This window comes from Anolis carolinensis, chromosome 1, assembly GCF_035594765.1.
Source record: "Anolis carolinensis isolate JA03-04 chromosome 1, rAnoCar3.1.pri, whole genome shotgun sequence".
NCBI classification, from domain to species: domain Eukaryota; kingdom Metazoa; phylum Chordata; class Lepidosauria; order Squamata; family Dactyloidae; genus Anolis; species Anolis carolinensis.
Window position 1 is genome coordinate 316802752 of NC_085841.1, and position 19035 is coordinate 316821786.

At 36.2% G+C, this 19035-nt stretch overlaps 1 protein-coding gene across 1 annotated transcript in view; it reads right to left on the bottom strand.

Moving 5' to 3' along the window:
- Positions 1-19035, bottom strand: part of spred1 (sprouty related EVH1 domain containing 1) — a 66892-nt gene that overhangs the window by 11935 nt on the left and 35922 nt on the right. Inside the window, exons 2-4 of the mRNA XM_003214493.4 lie at positions 10807-10981; positions 5446-5614; positions 3879-3928 (exon numbers count right to left, since the gene is read on the bottom strand). Of these exons, the coding sequence (XP_003214541.1) occupies positions 3879-3928; positions 5446-5614; positions 10807-10981 (394 nt within the window). The remainder of the gene's footprint in view (positions 1-3878; positions 3929-5445; positions 5615-10806; positions 10982-19035) is intronic.

Consider the following 19035-nt stretch of genomic DNA (forward strand, 5'->3'; position numbering starts at 1 on the left):
GTTCAACTTGTTTTCCTGTGGCTTCCAACTGAGTCCCCAGCCAAAAACAAAAATGCCTCTTATCAGTTCAAGTTCATAGCCTTCTACTTGGCAGGATGTTGTTTCATTCCATTTCTATTACTCTAGTTCTTCCTGTGTAACTTCCTGATCCTTCCTCTGTATTAATAATGTCTCCCAAATTAGTGTTGTCTGTTTATGTCAAGATTCCTATTTCCCTTCCAGGAAAAAATAAACAAACACCACTGCACTGATCCACTCCAGCAGATACTTATTTACAACTTAATATTTCTTTTTAGTACAAATTATTAGTGATACAATTATAATTAATTTTATAATATGCTTGTACTCACATTCATTTTCCACTTTAATGATTTCATTTTGGTTTTGTATAGATCCTTTTAAATAAAATCCAAACTTATTTGATCAACATTTGTTTTTTAAAAATAGGATTATCTTAAATAATTAAGCTAGCATATTATTACTTAGATTTTTTTCTACATCACATGTCCCTTGAAATTGTAATTTAACAGATAATGTATAAGCCAATGAAGTGTGGGATGTACTTATATGCACTGAATACACAGATAAAATTACTAGAAATCAAAAATGAAGAAAAAAAGAATAATATCTATATTTAGATAATCATAAATTTTAGATATAGCATGATGTCCCTTGACATACAGACCACTGAAATGTGCAGGGTATTTACAATCTGTTCAGCCAGCCAAATTTGAACAATGTTTAAATTTTTGGGATACAATGCAATATGGCATTACATTTTGAAGACTTCCATTGTTTTGTTTACTGAATAAATTTTCCAATACAGACAAATTCTGTGAATACTGTAGTAACTTCTGTCATAGAGTGAAAGAGACACTTATGGGAAATGTATTTTGTTCAAAAGAATTTGGTATTCACCTGGCATTAGTTGATACTCTTACACATGAGTAATCAGACTCATGTGTAATCTTCTCAGCTTTTATTCCAGAACCAAAACAAATCTGGGTCATTTAAAAACTAGAAGGTTAATTTGCTTATTAGAAGTGCCCTTTCATTTTGATTTTAAAATTATATAGCAGTGTTTGATTTGTGAGAAATTGTTTTAAAAGAAAAGATACAAAGTCTCTATCTGAAAAATGGAAAACTGCTCATTTTAAAAGTGAGTTTTCTATTATAATAGTACTGTCCCAGTATTCATTAAGGTCATATTTCAAAAACAATCCATTCTCTTAGAGCAGTGAGGCAAGGGCATATACTTATTTCAATAATACTATTGTATCTCTTTCTGTCTGATTTACTTAGGTTTTAAATACAATTAATTCTCATTTTTTGAAACTAAAAGGTAAAGGTTTCCCCTGACGTTAAGTCCAGTCATGTCTGACTCTGGGGGTTGGTGCTCATCTCCATTTCGTTGGTGTCCGTAGACACCTCCAAGGTCATGTGGCCGGCATGACTGCATGGAGCGCAGTTACCTTCCCGCCGGAGCGGCACCTACTGAACTACTCACATTGGCATGTTTTCGAAATGCTAGGTTGGCAGAAGCTGGAGCTAATAGCGGCCGCTCACGGGGTTTGAACCTGGGACCTTTCGGTCTGCAAGTTCAGCAGCTCAGTGCTTTAACACACTTCGCCACCGGGGTTCCTAGTTTTTGAAACTAGCTCATAAAAAATCTCTGTGCTTCTTTATGAAGACAATATTTGCTATGATCTTTAACTAGATCTAGCCTGAAATGAAGTTTCTATTGTTTTCAAGATGTTAAGATAAAGTGAAGTTTCAATTAACAACATCTCCTTTTATGAATTGCCATGATTAAAAAAATAATTAGGTCAAAGACTGAACAATTATGCATAAACCTATTTGAGGGTTTTTTTTTTCTCTTCCAGGGGTGGTAAGTCTGGACCTGTGGTTACTAAGGACAAGTTAATGGATTACTGGCTTGCATCCTTCCTTAAGAAGATTACAAGCATTTTTTCTTAATCGAATTTTAGGCGTGTCACTGGGGAAATTAAAATCTATAGTATTCTGCTTTCCTTTCAGATAAGAATTTGGAAATAAAAAAAACTGTGTCATCAGTTTTGAAATAACCCTGTCATATTGCTCTGAAATATTATCTTTGTCTTGTTTTAAATTATTCATACAATTTATATGCTTGTTTTACATTATAGATTTGTTTACCTTTTCTAACTAAGACCAATTCTTCAGTTTTTTTCCAAGAACAGTAACTTATGTAAAATATGCTTATGAAATATGCCAAATATTTACAACACATGGAAAATATGGTTTCAGTAACTTTCACTCATGCAAAGACTGGCTGTGTCAGATAGGTGGGACTGAATTCTGTATACATATGCTTCTTGTTGCAATTTTTCTAAAATCACAAGGAATGCAGTTTTCCTTAATAAGGGTATTTCCTGGCAACTGGATGACTGTGTAGTGTTTGTCCTGACTGTCTGTAATTACATTCCTACACATTGTATGAATGAAAACTTTTTAATACTTGGCAACTGATCATGACATAAGATATTTTTATTAAGGATCTCTGTTTGGAAATTGGAAACCCTGTATTGTTTCCAGTCTACTTATTTTAATGTAAATAGCTGCAGATCTAATGACACTATTTGTGCCTCATATGACCTCCTCGAAAAGAAACTTTTGGAAAATTTGGATACAAATTTGAAACGATTAAGAACCAGAATATGGTTATTTTCCGAGCTTCTAATTAGTGCCTGTTGAGCAAGTCCATAATATTATGCCAAAAAAGGCATAAACTAAGGACTACAGGGACCTGACCTTTGTTACAACTGTGACTGACATGTGTTTAATTAGAAGGGTGTGTTTGAATTAAAGATTATTACCTCTCCATGACTTCGTAAAATGTTTTCCCAGTAACGTGTACCCAGCATAAACTGAGTTTGTATTACTGCTGCATGATTCATTTGTTTATAAAGGTAAAAGGTAAAGTCCATCTTTCTAGACACAGACAGGGAAGCATGGAAAAGTTACTTATTTAGACTAACTTTTCAAAGTGCTGATGGACAGACAATGACACCTTTTAATTCTTCCAAGGCTTGCTCATTGTGGCAAGAATATGAGAAAGAATCCTCTGGGTCAGACTAGTTCAATTGTTCTACTTCCCAAAGCTCAAAGGCTTCAGGGACTCCAAGAAAAAGAAAAAAACACCAAAACAACAATCTTGAGGCATGTATTAAAAGAAAAATATTGAACAATGTTGATATCCCTATATAATTTGAGCAAGAATTTGGTCCTTTTTAGGTTTTGTGATAGATCATCTACCACAAATCAGTGTACTTTAAGCTCAAAACAAAGAAGAGCAGAATTGAGTTATACATTCATGTGAAGGAATTTGTGCAAGGCTGTACTGTGCACCTTATGGATACAGAGTATGGATCTGTGATAAAACTGCGAATTTCATTCATCTGCCAAGGCCATAAATAAATAGCATTTAAACTTCTCATCACAAAAATCAAGGAGATTAGGCATTCTCCAAGTTGCTCAAACACCAGAAGTGCCACATAAGTGCATGTGGGGAAAAATGTTTAAATGCATTATTTATATATGTATCGTGCATTTATGTGTGCATATGTGTCCATGTGTCTATGATTCATTCTCAAATTCATTTAAACAAAAAAGTCAGCAATTTCCTCAAGAGAAAATGTGGATTACAGAATCTAATACTGACACCCTGTACCCCCTTCAAATCCCACATCCATACCAAAATCACATCTCAAAGCAAAACCAACTTTCTATAGCCTTCCTCAAGGAGTTTGAATGAATGCAACCAAAAATGTCTTCAGCATTTTGAGTACCTGTCATTTCTTCCAAAGTAATTAATATGATAGGAAATCTATATCACTTACTGGAAAGCCTTCTGCAGGCACTTCAATTTCATCATGTAATGATGGACAACCTGTAGAAGACAAACACAAAATCTCAGATTTTTTCAATTTATGCCTGCTAAAGTCATGTATCTGGATTCCCAGTAACTATGCCATCTTGATTTTCACAAGCATAATATTTATGGTGCTGTGTGCAATAAAATAATCTGAAAGGTGCCACTTTTAAAAGGAGCATACCACTTCCTTTCACTGAAAATAAATATGAGAGCTGTGTAAAAGGAATAGAGGAAACAGCCTTATGTCAGGTAAACATTATTTACTTGCCTAATCTACTGATTCTGATGGGTGACAGACAGAGGCATTTCGCATTGTCTCCTGCATCCTGTTTTTTAAACTGGACATTGAAACTTGGAAGTTCTTGCATGTAAATCATGTGTTTTACTGTTACAGCTATAGTACTTCTCCACTCTAAGTTCAAACATAGCATTACGTCACACCTACACATAACCAAAATGGTATGGTAGTGTGGACAACAGATATTATTGTACTTTCGGGTGTATTGTGTCTGTAAACAGGAGTGGAATTAGATTGGATCTCAATTTTAATCATGCTCAACATTTATTGTGTAACAAACTAGGAAACACACACTTCTGAACAACCTAGCTAAATCAAAGCCTGTTCTATGCTTTCATCATTATAAACTATGTATCTTTATACATAGATATGTGCATGCACCTTCCGGTAGCCTGTTGTCTTACAGTGACCCTATCAATTTCATAGGGTTTTCTTAGGCAAAGAATACCAAAGAGGAAGTAGCCTCACACCCAGGAATCCTGTTTTGTGTTTGAGTATGTGTCTCCAAGTCACCTGTTGACTTATTGCAACTCCGTGGATTTCATAATTTTCTTAAGCAAGGAATATTTAGCGGTGGTTTTGCCAGTCCCTTCCTCGGAAATATAGTCTATATCACCTGGTATTTGTTTGGGATCTCCCATCCAAGCACTAACCAGAGTGACTTAGCTAATGTGCTTAGCTTCTGAGATCAAATGGGATCTAGTGACATGAGAATATTTAGACCAAGGAAACAATATCCTGAAAATCATGCCACCTTATAGTTTATGGAAAACATTTATAGAAACAGACGTATTGCCAAGAGATTAAACAAGAGAAACACAGAAAAGTAGGTAAGTGGTCAATGCTTTTAAAGGAAGTTATTTCAGTGAAGGGATCTGGATGCTCTTTTGTAGCAATTTATACAATTTTCTGTTTATGGTATAACTAGGTCTCTTATCCAGCATTGTATCAGTTACTTGTTAGTCTTATCTTTCACTCATAATTTAAGTAGGACTTGCCCTTTGTCTTTCAGAGCAAAAGAAAGCATACATGAACATCAGCCGTGCTCTCTGTTTTTTCTCCACTGACTATAAAGTAGGCTTTGGTGATAGAGGTGGGAGAAAGGAGAAAAATGACTAGCAAATGACCAGAGAAAGGAAAAGGCAAAGTTACCTGCATCAGCTACATTGGCAGCCAATGTGTAACATTTTTACTTTCTAACAAACAGAAAATAAAAAGCAATTGAGATTTATACCTTGACAGATATCTTCTACTGCCCTGCGAATGCCTCTGTCAAATGCTCTTGCATCAGCAGGACTCTGAAATGTGAGGCCAAATTTTTTGTCATCAATCTTCCAGTGGTGAAAAGTTGGTGTAACCTTATTGTAAATAAGGTCCTTCTTTAACGTACATTCCAAAACCACCTGAAAAGTAGAGTCAAGAGAAAAGCTTCATATAAGGTAAAGGTACTTATATATATACAACTAAATGTAAAAATAAATTATATTCACCCAACCTTTTTTTAAAAAATTTAGGAAACTGCTTTTAAATCACACTTTTCAGAACTAAAAGGGTTTTTCAAAGCTATTCACAATAATGTATTATGTATATAAAACAAATACAGTATCAAATTACTAAGAATATGATATTTAAGGTTATTCCTAAAAAGAGGAAAGGTATGAACAACATAAAATGTATCACAACATTTGTCTAATAACTGGTCAAAATATTTCAAAAGTTAACAAAAACACTCAAACAAAACAAATCAAACTGAAACAACGAGGGCCTTAGAGACAATTAGGAGGGCATCTTAGAGATAGGTATACAGCTGTGCACAGGATTTTCCTTTAGTATTTATATGGAGACTTTTATGAGATTTTTTGCTCAAAACCACTATCCCCAAAATGAGGGGGGGAAACGGGATGTGATCTGTAGTGAGTAACTAGGCAGAGGCTGGATGGCCATCTGTCGGGGGTGCTTTGAATGCGATTTCCTGCTTCTTAGCAGGGGGTTGGACTAGATGGCCCATGTGGTCTCTTCCAACTCTACTATTCTATGATTCTATGATTCTATGATTCTATGATATGTGTAAAACTGAACCCAATGAAGTTGCTCAATTCTGGGGTCTGTCTTTATTCTGATATAAATTTTCTTTTGTTCTTAGTACTACTGCTCCACAAAGCAAGTTCATAAAAATCATTATTTACATTTTAACTACTTGTAAGAAATTTGGATTTTGTCTTCCCTAGAACTCACTGAGTATAGGCTTGAGCATAGTAATATTTCTGCAATTAGACTGCTCATAAAACTAAAATATGACAGGTGATAATCACAGATTTATGAATATATGAATATTGAAAGCACTACAGGCTCAGGTTTACACTACAGCAAATGTGTACATTTAGTTATAGAGCCTTTAAAATTCCTTCTGCTAGGTACATACTTACTATGTGCTATGACAAACTAGATGGACAAACTAGGTTTAGGAAAGTTGACAAATTATAGAGTAGGAAGAGACCATAAGGGCTATCTTGACCAACCTCTTTCCATGCAGGAAAATACAATTAAAGCATTCCCAACAGATAGCCATCCAGCCTCTTCTTAAAAACCTCCAGAGATGGAAGCTCCACCATACCCGGAGGCGGCATAATCCATAGCTGAATGGCAGCACAATCTACAACTGAATAGCTTTTGTCATCAGGAAGTTCATCATAATGTTTAGGCAGAATCTCTTTTCTGCAATTTGAATCTGAAAGCTCATAACCCTCAATCTCTCAGGCTAAAGAAATGATGTGGGAACTACACCTGTTTCACATTATCTTAGATCAGCAACTAAAGTAGAAATGGAAGTGATCTTTAAATGGAGGATGCCCCAGTCAGCTTCATTCATATTTTCTTTTCTTGCAAAGATCTCAAGGCAGTGTACATGGATCTCCTCCATTTTATCTCAACAATCTCACACATTGGATTATACATGGTCCAAGATAACTAAATGCATTTTATAGCTGAGTGGTGCATTGAACTTGCACTGCCCTCGTTCTAACTGGATATGTTTAACCACTACACCATAATGGTGTAGCTCACTTTCTATTCCTTTCTGCCACTCACAATTTCATATTCCTTCAAAACCTGGGCTTTGTAAGGAAAAGAAATGCAAAAGGTATGGTGCACTCAATTTCTGTCACTGGTTTTATTCTAAAAAGACCTGAGAAGTGCAGGTTATCCTATGCCTTCTGTGTGACTTCATTTTTCCTGCAAGTTAAGCAAGCACACTACACAATTAGATTTGCCACCTTCAATACAGTGTTGTGTTATTAAGCTAGAAAGCAAAATAAGTATCTGTAAGTCTATAGCATTTGAAAAAATAAAATACTGAGGTTTGTGTGTATGTGCAATTGTGTACATAAAAGGAACTCTCCATCTATGTTTACACAGCTTAAAACAGCTGCAGACCTGTCCAGGTTAGAGTGGAAGGTAATTGTTCCAACTAGACTGGCTGGAGCCAGATCTCGGAAGGGAAGTATAATAAAGGAGGAAGTGTGCAATTATGTCAAGGGTGCTTTGTGAAAAGAAAAAAGAAAGAAAGAAAGAAACCCTTTAGATTCCAACAGATATCTAAACAATCTGGGTAAACAAGTTCGGAAATAGTCTCTATCATACCAAAGTGAAATCCATATCCTGGGTGCTATCGCTTTTCAAGTTACCTGACAGGTTTTTTGTCAGTAATATGTCAAAAAAGAATTCTCATTCATGAACCTGTACCTACTTCTCTTGCTAAAAGTATCTCCAACTAAAATGAACTGATTAAAGGATTTTACTGTATGCCATAAGATGACACCTCTTCCAGGCAAGGCAAGCTAACCTTATGCCTGAATTCCAATTTGTTTCTTTTCTAATGCAAAAGCCCTTTTCAAATCTACAAAATGCTTCAACTAAGTTCTTGAAAATTTAATTTTGAGTTTTTCTTTTAACAAAAATATTTTGCGCTAAAAGTAACAAAAACATATTGAACCAAAATATTTAGTCAAAGAAGTGTTTGGCTATGTAATCCCAACAAGTTTGAAAGACATGGAGAAGCAAGAGAAGGAGAACTACTAATCTTGTCATTAGAAGGTACCAGCTCAGGATGTTGGAGATCTTAGATAATTCTGCAAGGACTGAGAATATACAATGCTTTCTGAAAATAAAGCACCACAGAATAACATAGGGCACATCATTGCAGAAAACATATTTACAGAAGCAGAAATCTGGCAATGATCACAACTAACTTTAAAATCAAATAATAATTTTAAAATAATTGTGCAATGGTGAGTTCAACAAAAGGCAGGGTTTTTGTATATCGCACAATAGTATAGGAAAGCCCATTTCTAGATTGTGCTAATATTAGGACAAAGCTTTCTTATAAAATTGATCGCAAGTAACTAATGCATGGGGTTAAAATAAAATAGAGGAAGGAAGGAATCAGTATTATTAATGAAATTTAAAGGGTTTAAAATTTAACTTTTCTTAGCAAAGCAATTCGTTGATAGATATCTAAATGCTTTTTACTTATTACAGAGTCATTGATGTATACTTGTCAAATAGTTACTATGTAATTTCTCTTTGATAGTGCTATGCAGTCCAATTGACCACTTCAACCTCCTTTCTCCCAACAACTCTCCAGTTAATTTTCTGTTCTGGTTAATACCACCTGTTCAAGTATTGGACCTAAGCACACTACTGAAGGAAAATTATTGTTTTTTGTTCATTCCAGAATTTAAAATGTATTTACTGGGGGAAATAACCCAGGTGAAACCATTATGTGATCAATGACACTGCCACCTTGTTGAAGTTGTTTGCAAGAAATATTCCGAAGACAATAGCTAATAGATGCTTTGTTAAATAAACCTAGTAGACTTTGATTCTGAGACATCTAGTTCATTTTCCAATAGGAAACTAGACTGGTCAGAGGTTATTTAGAAAAAAATCCATTTTGCCTCAAATATGTTCAAATACTTGACACAAACCTCAAGATGCCAAGGCTCTCTTAATTTCCCAACATTCATCCCTTATTGTCACATTATATGGCATTAAACATAAATTAAAATTTGAGGAATTTCAAGTGATAATTTTCTGGTTGAAATGTTGCCCTTCACTTGTACCTAAACATGGTCTGAAATTCTCATTTCTAGAAATCACAACACATCTGTGTTGACATTGTTTTTTAAAATCAGGCTCTGTTTTAATTTGCTTTCTTGTCTACAGGTCATCATTCTACAACAAAAACTTAAATCCAAGATATGCCTTCAAACAATAATACAAGTCACAATAGAAATTAAATTAAATTTCAGAAAAAAAGGAAAAATGTCTATTATAAAAATGCACTAGTAAAATCACACAACTAATATAAAAGCCTTAACTAAAATGCTCTCCTGAAAAAGACTCAACAGTCCATATAAAACTGGGAAAACAGTAAGCCTAGTAAAACTGTTCTGGGAGGTTATTCCATAGTTTTGTAGCCAGACTTGAAAAGGACTGCTACCTAGCTTCTATAGCTAGATAATGACAAATTGGACAAATGACAATGTCTACTTTATAGTGACCATCAAAGAGGCCAGACTGAATTACAGGAAGAATATGATAGTTTTTCTGGTGACTGTAGTTTTTACAGCCTTCCCACAGAACCGTAAAAAATGCTGCCTCCTTCCCAATGTTATCTCAAAAATACATTTAGTAGAATCGGTTCTTGCCCATTAATTGACATACTCGTGTAGTTAGACATTTTCTTGATGAAATATTCACCAACAATTCTCCATTTAACAGAGATGACAGCTGACCCAAATAACCAAGGCATTATCTTCATGATATTGTATAAGATTTATGCAGTAAATATTCCCTCCTTTGGTCGTTTGGTAACTTTGGAGAGTTATCACTGTCATGGTGGAAAGCAAGGGAATCCTCAGAACTATTTATTCTGCACTGCGTTTATCTAAGCCAATTGAAAGAGAAGTCTATTTTTCCAGTAAGGGATCCATGAAAACATCAGGGCATAATACAGTATATCCCTCTACCCTGATTTAGTTCTCATCTATCAATTTTTAATCCAAAGCAAAGACAAGCCTTGGGGATTTGTAAGACCTTTTTTGCCTATGAGCACCAGTGTCCCAAACTTATCTCCAGAAAACAGATTGACCTGATCAGATTTATGTGGGGGTATCTTCATTAGGTTTTTTCTCTCCATGCTATCAAAGGGCGATAGGAAGACATAGTTTTGAAGGTAATCTCCGAAGAATCTCTGAATATTTTAGAATAGAAGTAAATGAACACTAAGGTATTCCTAGCTAGATGGCAATCGTTAAAGAAGTGGTTCTTAACCTGTGGGTTCCCAGGTGTTTTGGCCTACAACTCCCAGAAATCCCAGCCAGTTTACCAGCTGTAAACTGGTATTTCTGGGAGTTGAATGCCAAAAACGTTTGTGTACCCCAGGTTGATAACCACTGCCCTAGGGAAATTATGATATGCCATCATCATCATCATCACCCCCTAGCAGAGATTATGGTCTCTCTTTACACTTAACAAAAGAATGGCCCTATGGATTTTTATCACTGCCAGAAGAAGACAAGATAATTGCTTTTACCGTTTTATCCCTGAGACGCTCCCCATGTACAAGAAAATCATCACAGCCATTTTCTTCCTGGTGAATGACTTTGTAAACTGTGACACAGCTTAGTCCACCTCCTCCAAGTGGTAACCATCCACCACTTGAGTCATCACGGGTCATCACCACAGCTCGCACACAGGCATAACTATTACTGAAATAGATAAGGGAAAAGAAATAATTAACTTCTCTATTTATATAATAAACATGATGAAGCTAATTCATGTCACAGTGCAGACATTTCCATTATCCAAAATATTCATATCTTCAACAAAAATAGTTTCAACGATAATAATTGCAGTGAAAAGTCTATTTGGTACTTTCGACTGAACTGACTATAGAATATTCCTAGCTTGTCCAAGAACATTTGGGAAAGTTCCAGATGTTAAATCTAATGGCCAGGTTCTCAAGAAGAGAGTAAATGTTTAGGGCTTAGGGCAGGAAATCTTGATGGATGCTAAGATAATTAAATAAAATAATTAGAATGCATACCGAGTTAAAGTGAATGCTGTAATAAACTTTGCAATCCCAAATTTAATATTCTAAGTTGGCTGCAACAATCTTGCATCAGAATGTGGCAAGCAGCATTGCTCGGTTCTGGTAACTATGGCAACAGTTATTGGCTGAAACAGTTCTGTTTGCATTTAACTGCACAGTACACTCTCTAATTTGGTGAAAAAGGAATGGGCACAGATTGCATCATAATATCTCACCACAGAAAAGCACTGCTTGTTTGCTTCCTAGGAGGAGCCACTTAATTGCCCAGTCAATGCATGCTTCTTCTTACCATTCTTACATTTTTGAAAAGTCGTTTTGGAAGGTCCGTGATCAGTAAAAATGAAACAGGATGTTCATTAACATCTTTTCCACTTTTTTCCCTTCCATATTATATTTAAGTTAATGGCATATGGGAAGAAGTTAATGTTTGAGAAAATTTCATCCCCTAAAAGGTTGCTTTAGAGCAGTGGTTCTCTACCTGGGGTCCCCAGACGTTTTGGCCTTCAACTCCCAGAAATCCTATCAGCTGGTAAACAGGCGGGATTTCTGGGAGTTGTAGGCCAAAAACATCTGGGGATCCCAGGTTGAGAACCACTGCTTTAGAGCATGTGTCAAACGCAAGGCCCACAGGACAAATCTGGTCCATCACGTCATTTTATATGGCCTGTGAGGCTTTCAATGCCAGGGCAACGTAGTTACATTTACACAGTCTTACAATTACAAACAGCCCTTTGAAGGCAACCATAAGTCTGATGTGGAGTTCGGTGAAAAATTTTTGTCACCCCTGATTTAGAGCCACATGGTCTGTATTTTAAAACGGTTTTTCAATAAACTCTAAAAGACTATTATAAATCATAAAAAATTACAATTTACAGCCTAAGGAAGGGAGGAAGGAAAAGCCAAATGGAGAGAAAAGGAGCCCAAGCGGCAATGGGAGGAGAAGGAGGCAATTTATCAACACACGATTGGTTGATAAAGACTTAAAATAGTGTATAACTACTAAAATAATGTATCAATATTAAAATAAATATAACATCCCTACTTCGTGGATTTTCACTTATTGCGGGTGGTCCTGGAACCTAGCCCCAGCGATAAGTGAGGGAACACTGTATTTGAGAAGTAAAGGTCTGTGATATTCATGTTAATTCAATCCCCACAGAATAAACTCACAAAAGCAAATCCAAATATCACACACTGCTCTTCCTTTAGGAAATAAACGTGATTTCTTCTCAACTCTACAGAGTTCAGTTAAATTCCAATGTAGAATTCTATTTTTTTTCTTTCAACACAAGGCACATCTATACAAAATACTGTATGTGCTTCAATCACTGCTACCTAAGAGGAATACCTAATAATCTAGGAGAGAGGGAAAGCAAGAGAGAAAGAAAAGAATCACAGGGCAAAATAAGCATTAAAGGCTTTCTCAGTATATAAATCCCACTAATTGAATTCATTATTATGTAGCATTAGCTGACTTAAAGGAGTTGCTTCCATTATTTTATATCTATCCATCTATAAAGCAACAAAATAAAACAAACAAAGACCAAGATCGCACAAATGAACTGTGGTCTGTTCCTTAAAATATCTGTGCTTGGCAAGAGCTTGAAGAAGAAGACAAAAGGAACGACAAACCAATTCAACTGCTTAGTTAAACTCTAAAGAAAATTCAAATTTGTACCAAGAGACTTTGAATGCAATGTAGTCCTGGCAAGTTTCCTTTCCCTTACTTGTCAATGAAGAAAGCATTTTCTCTTCATCTAGGTATACTACTGTATGAACCATTCAAAACTGTGAAACAAATAGAAATGCTGTATCATCTGGGACTCTGAGGTGCGGAAACCTCTTCTGTATAATGACTCTAACTGAGAATGTCATTATTATAATCAACCTCTTTCAGCTACATTTTCAAAGATGTACCTCTTTCCTCACTTTTTTAAAATAAATCTATCAAGTACTGTAGAAACTGTGAATTTAAAACTGAGAACAGGGGTCTGCTAGGACAATATTTAATTAATAGTTTAAGGAAGACTGAGAACAGGTCTTTCTCTCTCCTACCAAACTCGTGCTTTTTCATTTATTTGAAAGGATATCTCTCCTGTAATATACAAGATCTAGAGTGAAGCTACATTCAATTAAATGCAAGTTCAAGGACAACAATTTGGAAGAGGTACTGGAAATCTGTCATGCCATTATTTACAAGTTTCTTCACTGCTGTTTCTGCTTTTGTTACTACCTTTGATTCATTCATGGCAATAGCTCTTGATATGCTTGTCCCCATCCCCAGATGAACTGTAAGTCCATGTCACCTCAAACCTGGGACACACATTTTATTTAGTAACTTTATACTCCAGTACTGCTGAATGCCTCCGAGAGCCAAAGACAGCTGATTTTTTTCATTATTTAATTGTGTTTTGTTTGTCATAGGACCCAATGTGGCTAAATCCATGCTCTTTTTCTTCCTGATTGGTATCTATTTACACAAACACTAGTTAACATTATTGCTTAACCAGGCAAACTTTAATAATCATCTGCACCACTTCTGATGCCCTGTTAAAGGCCTGCCTGACTACTACTCTCTCCTTATTATCTGTTCATTTCCCCCTTTAGTGTTGAAACCATACATGCTTATCTCCCACATTTCCCACTTCCTCCACCATCTCATTATCTTGTAGCTTTGTCTCTCTCTGTCCAGCTGTCCTCTATATCTCCCAACCCGATTGTCATCCCACCTACCATTCTGTCTCCTCTGTGAAGTAGCAAGCTTCTCCTAATGTACAAACATGCCATAGTCTCTTCTATTCTCTGAAAAAGATCATTTTCATGATCCTTTCTCAAGTTATCACCCAAAATCCTTTCTATTATTTACCTAAAAACCCTTTCAGCTTTGCTCTACTCCAACAATTGTGAGCCCCGAAAAGAGTTGTTTTCACTGAAAAATCTCAAAAAGCAGCTCACCACTATATATTTTTTTTGTCTGCTACAATGCCTTCAAGAGTTGATCAGTCTCTCCCATTTTATTGTCTTTCCCTTATTGCCATAGATCAGATAATTATTTCCCTATTTCTCTAATGCATTTTACAGCAATTCCTTGGAGGAATCCCTTTTTCTGTTGCTGTTAAAGCAGAATGAAATGCAAGACAGCTCAAAGATACAGCAGCATTAAATAGAGTAACAAGTTTTCAATTAAAAGAAAAAGAAAACAAGTATGTTCCAAAAGTCATTTTAAGGGCAGTCTAGGAGAGAAGCAGGTCACAGATGTCTTGTGATAAGATTTCTAGGGTGGACATAGAGCCTCCATTAAGAAAGTGGCCTCTCTAGTGGTTGCCAATCTTTTTGTTTTCAAGCGAAAGGTGAACAGACACTTCAAAGAATAGGTATGTACAGTTGCAGACTAATATGGATGGACTTGGATTGTGAGTCTTCTGTGGGTAGAACGTATCATATGTAACAGGGATTTTCTGCTTCCCACTTTCCTCTCCAGTTCTCTGAAAAAATTGCTTTTGAGAGAACTCTTAGAAATAGTGTGAAATTGAGATAAATCACTCCTCTTATATGCATTGAAAAAGGAACTTCACATGTATAATAAATACACACACACACACCTCTTTGCTTTACCTGGCTGGTTTTTATCAAGTTAAAAATGGTTTTATTCTCTTGGAGCAATATACAAACACAAAGGATGTTATGATGGAAAAATAATCAATGCCAGTTTAAGATTCTAGCATTTCCTCCTATCTTATTCTGTTATTGCCACTGTTATTCTGTTATTGTAACACTGATTTCTGCAATGGATTAAACATAATTTTGAATTTTTGACTTATTCCCTTCCTGTGCCACAGCCATGAAAATGGCGATTATGTTAATGAGAAGTCAAGTTGGTTCAGTAAATAGAGAACTGAGTTTGGACAACAACAACAACAACAACAACAACAACAACAATTTTTTTAAATATTTCACCTAATCTCCCCATGGGGACTCAGGCAGTTCACAGCAAACAGCAGCAAACATTTGATGCCGTAAAGTGCAACCAGAAATAAAACAACCATAAATCCAATAAAGCACATTAAACAACAACATCAAGCTATAGCGAGACATTACAACAAATTAGGGAACACATAACTAAGACCACCTACTGTCTCAACTGTTACTGCTGTTGGAATCACTGCCACAACCATTTTCCCCAAAACACCTGGTCCAATGCTAGATATTTATTACTTTTATTATTTTGTTGTCTGTTTGCTGGGATGGATTTTGGTTTTTTTTGGGGGGGGGGGCAGTTTATGTATAATGAAACAAGTGGCAGTGGAGTGTACTGTTGTCTCCAGGGCTGAAGAAGGAGCCAGAACAGGAATATGAGCATGGGGCTGCAGAAGAAATGGTGATGGCGCTGGCAGAAACAGTAGTCTGAGCAAATGGTGAGAAAGAAGATATTACACTTGCTTACTCATGAGTAAACCACTTATTCTGAGCAGGGAATAAGCTTAGTTTGCCTGGGGAGAAATGCAGCAGCAAAGACACAAGTAAAACAGAAGTAATGAATACCTAATGGTATACCAGATCTTTCTGAAGGGCTAGGCAGGATAATGACAGTACCAGTCCTGGGACACTGGCTCTTTCAATGTATCTATGGGTCATATCAAAATCCAAAATTTTGCCCCCCAAATCTGCATCTGATTTAGGCTATGAATCCAATCCATGGTGTCTATGGGTAATTGTTTCATATTTGGGACATAATATATTTACTGTCCCTCCCAGGCAGAATACTTAAATTTGACATCAAAGAAATGGGACAAGTACAAGATGTTCTACTAGCTGCAGTAGATATATACTTGCCAAAGGGAAATTCTAACCTCTGTCCAGTGCAAGACAATCCTCTAAGAGCAATAATATAAATAAGCCTATTTTTATTGAGGAAAAAATATTTTTTTTCAAGAAAAAAGGAGGCCCATGTGACCAGCTTGCATGAAAGATCACTTAGAAGTCCATACCTTGAAGGGGGAAAGGCCTTGTGTATTTTATATCTTGACAAAGAAGTTCTTTTAACTAACACATAGACACAAATGCATGTGAAAAGTGTCCAGCCCAAGGATACATAGTTTATAATTACAATTGTTTTAAAAGATTAAATTACATTGTAAGGTGACCAAGAGAATTATTGTCTGAGCTATGAGGCAATGGCAAGCTTATATCTCTATCCCCTCTACTGAGTTCTATGGAGCACAAAGTACATTACTGCAATCTGGAAGACTCAAGGGCCATCAGGGAAGTTCCAGCCCGCACTTAAGGATGACCATATTTACCTTTGATATCAACTACAGTAGAGCTACTGTATCAATGAAAACTTGAATCAACATTTATGTAAGTTCCATTGATTCAAAAGGTCTCTTTGACAGTTAAAATCAAAGACTACAGTTAGGTAATCATCCATTTTCTAGTAGCACCTCCTATTCATTTCTATAGGAAAAATATTAAAACTTCATGACTGTATTGTAGTGGAGGTAAAATTTGTGCACAATGAACATTGGGTAACGTTGCCATCATCACTATGGAATTAGTTAGGCTAGTGGTGGATGGGGTGGTGTGGGAAAGTAACATTATCTAGGTAAGAATACTGAAACTTTTATAAGGGTACATTTAATATATTTGAGAGATCCCAGAAAAAAACCCCAGACTATTTCATAGTTAGAAAATAATACATTCATATTTAAAGGATTTGTATTGTCAAACACAGATTTCTACATAATATTTAAATAGTGGTCTGTATAAACTGTGAAGCACATTTAAACTTCACTCAAATGACATCTATTTTTAAGACTGATTTTAAAAATGCATATTTTTTATATAGAGAGGCATTCTGTTTTACTGTTTAAGATCTATACAGTATGGTAGTCTGCAAATGGTCCTACATTCTTTTGAAGCTGCTATTAATTAATAAGTTAAAACAGTTACCATATCTATCTCAGGTCTTAATAGCATGCTTAATCACAAAGATGACTAGAAGAGATACGAAGGCTTTTGTGACCTAACTAATGGAGGACTGATATTCTATACAGTCACCTGGATGAGCACTGTATATCTTTCTATGAATCTGTGAGACGCCTACAATTAACTGGGGAGGGCCTTCTCTCTGTTCCACCACCTGCTCAAGTGCATTTGGTGGGAAGATAGGAGAGAGCCTTTTTGGTTGCTGCTCCCAGACTGTGGAAAATCCTTTCCAAGAGAGTCAAGGATGGCTTCATCCCTGCTTGCCTTCCACAAGCAGGTAAAGACCTTCCTCTGTCAGCAGGTATTTGGAGAATAAGAGACACAGCTAGGGAGTTGTGGGTGGGATTCTTGGGGGGGGGGGGGTGAGTTGTAAATGCTATTTTAAGTATATTTATATTTTAACTGTATTTTAACCTAAAATCACACAGTATTATTTGTTGTTTTTTTTTAAAAAAATGTGTTCACTTCATTTTAAATTGTGACCAAAGTCTGTGATTGTTAGCAACCTTGAGTCCCCATGGGGAGAAAGTATAAATACAGTAAGTAATAATGAGAGACTGCTACATAATAATGCAAAAATCTCAGACTAAAAAATGTGACATAAAAATAATAACTGGACTGAGAAATCAAAGTAACGTCAAATATACATGGTTTAACATTTGGAAGGCTACTTGAATATCTCCTTTCCATTATGATGATAATGATTAAATAAATATGGCAATTGATGAGGATGATGATATTCCTTTAGTTTACCTTTAAGGATATAACCCTCGTAAGGCAGCTACCACTGGTAATACTGCTAGCTTATTATACTAGGTAAAGATTATCTTAGGTCAGGGCATATGACCCATATAAACTTTCCCATACTGGGAAGGAAGCAAGAATGGCAATTAATTTCAACTGTGATTTGGGCCGATCGGCTGGTGGGCCTGATCAGAGTGGCATGAATGTGGTCTTCACTCTGGTCAGGGGGGAGGCAATGTATTTAGGGCCTGCTCTTGTGCAAACTCAACAGATCCTAGGTCCAGGACATCTGTTTCCAAGGTCTCTTTCACATTGGTAACAGAGGGAGTCACCTTCTGAGATTCGGAGAATGGGAGAAGTTTTGTGATGGTCCAGCTCAAAGTCTGGCTTGCACGTCCTGGTGGCAGGGAGAGGGGGGGGGGAGGAGATCTGTTGTTCTTCTTTCCTGGTATTCCTAGTTTTCCAGCAGTGGGTCAGACTCTAGGGTTTCAGCAATCAAAAATTTGGTTGGTTTATGCCTAAACCATGAACAATGCTGGGTCAACACACTTCCATAGCTGTAATCAGTAAGAGTTGTGGCCTAGGTCTTTCAGTTTTATATGGTGTGTGAGTTTGGTAGAACTCCACTAATCATGCAAATATCCTCCCACCCATTGATCAAAAGTGGGTTCCTGTCAGTGCTCTTGCCTGATCTAGCCTTGATTTCTCTCATCTTTCTGTAGCCACCCACAGAGTTGTGCAAGACAAGATGGGCAGCGGGAGAGAGCAGACAGATGTGAAATAAGGAAAATATCTCTACTGTCTCTTTGCCTTATGCATTAAAGTAGAAGTGAAAACCACTGTGCACTTTCTTAGGTGAGTGTTATATGGTTTGTTCAGAGAGTGGAAGTAAACATTCAGAATGGGAGGCTGAGTGATTTGGGAAATGCTGATTCGTCCAATATTAAAAGAGTGGTGCTTTTTTAAAATACAAATATTGAA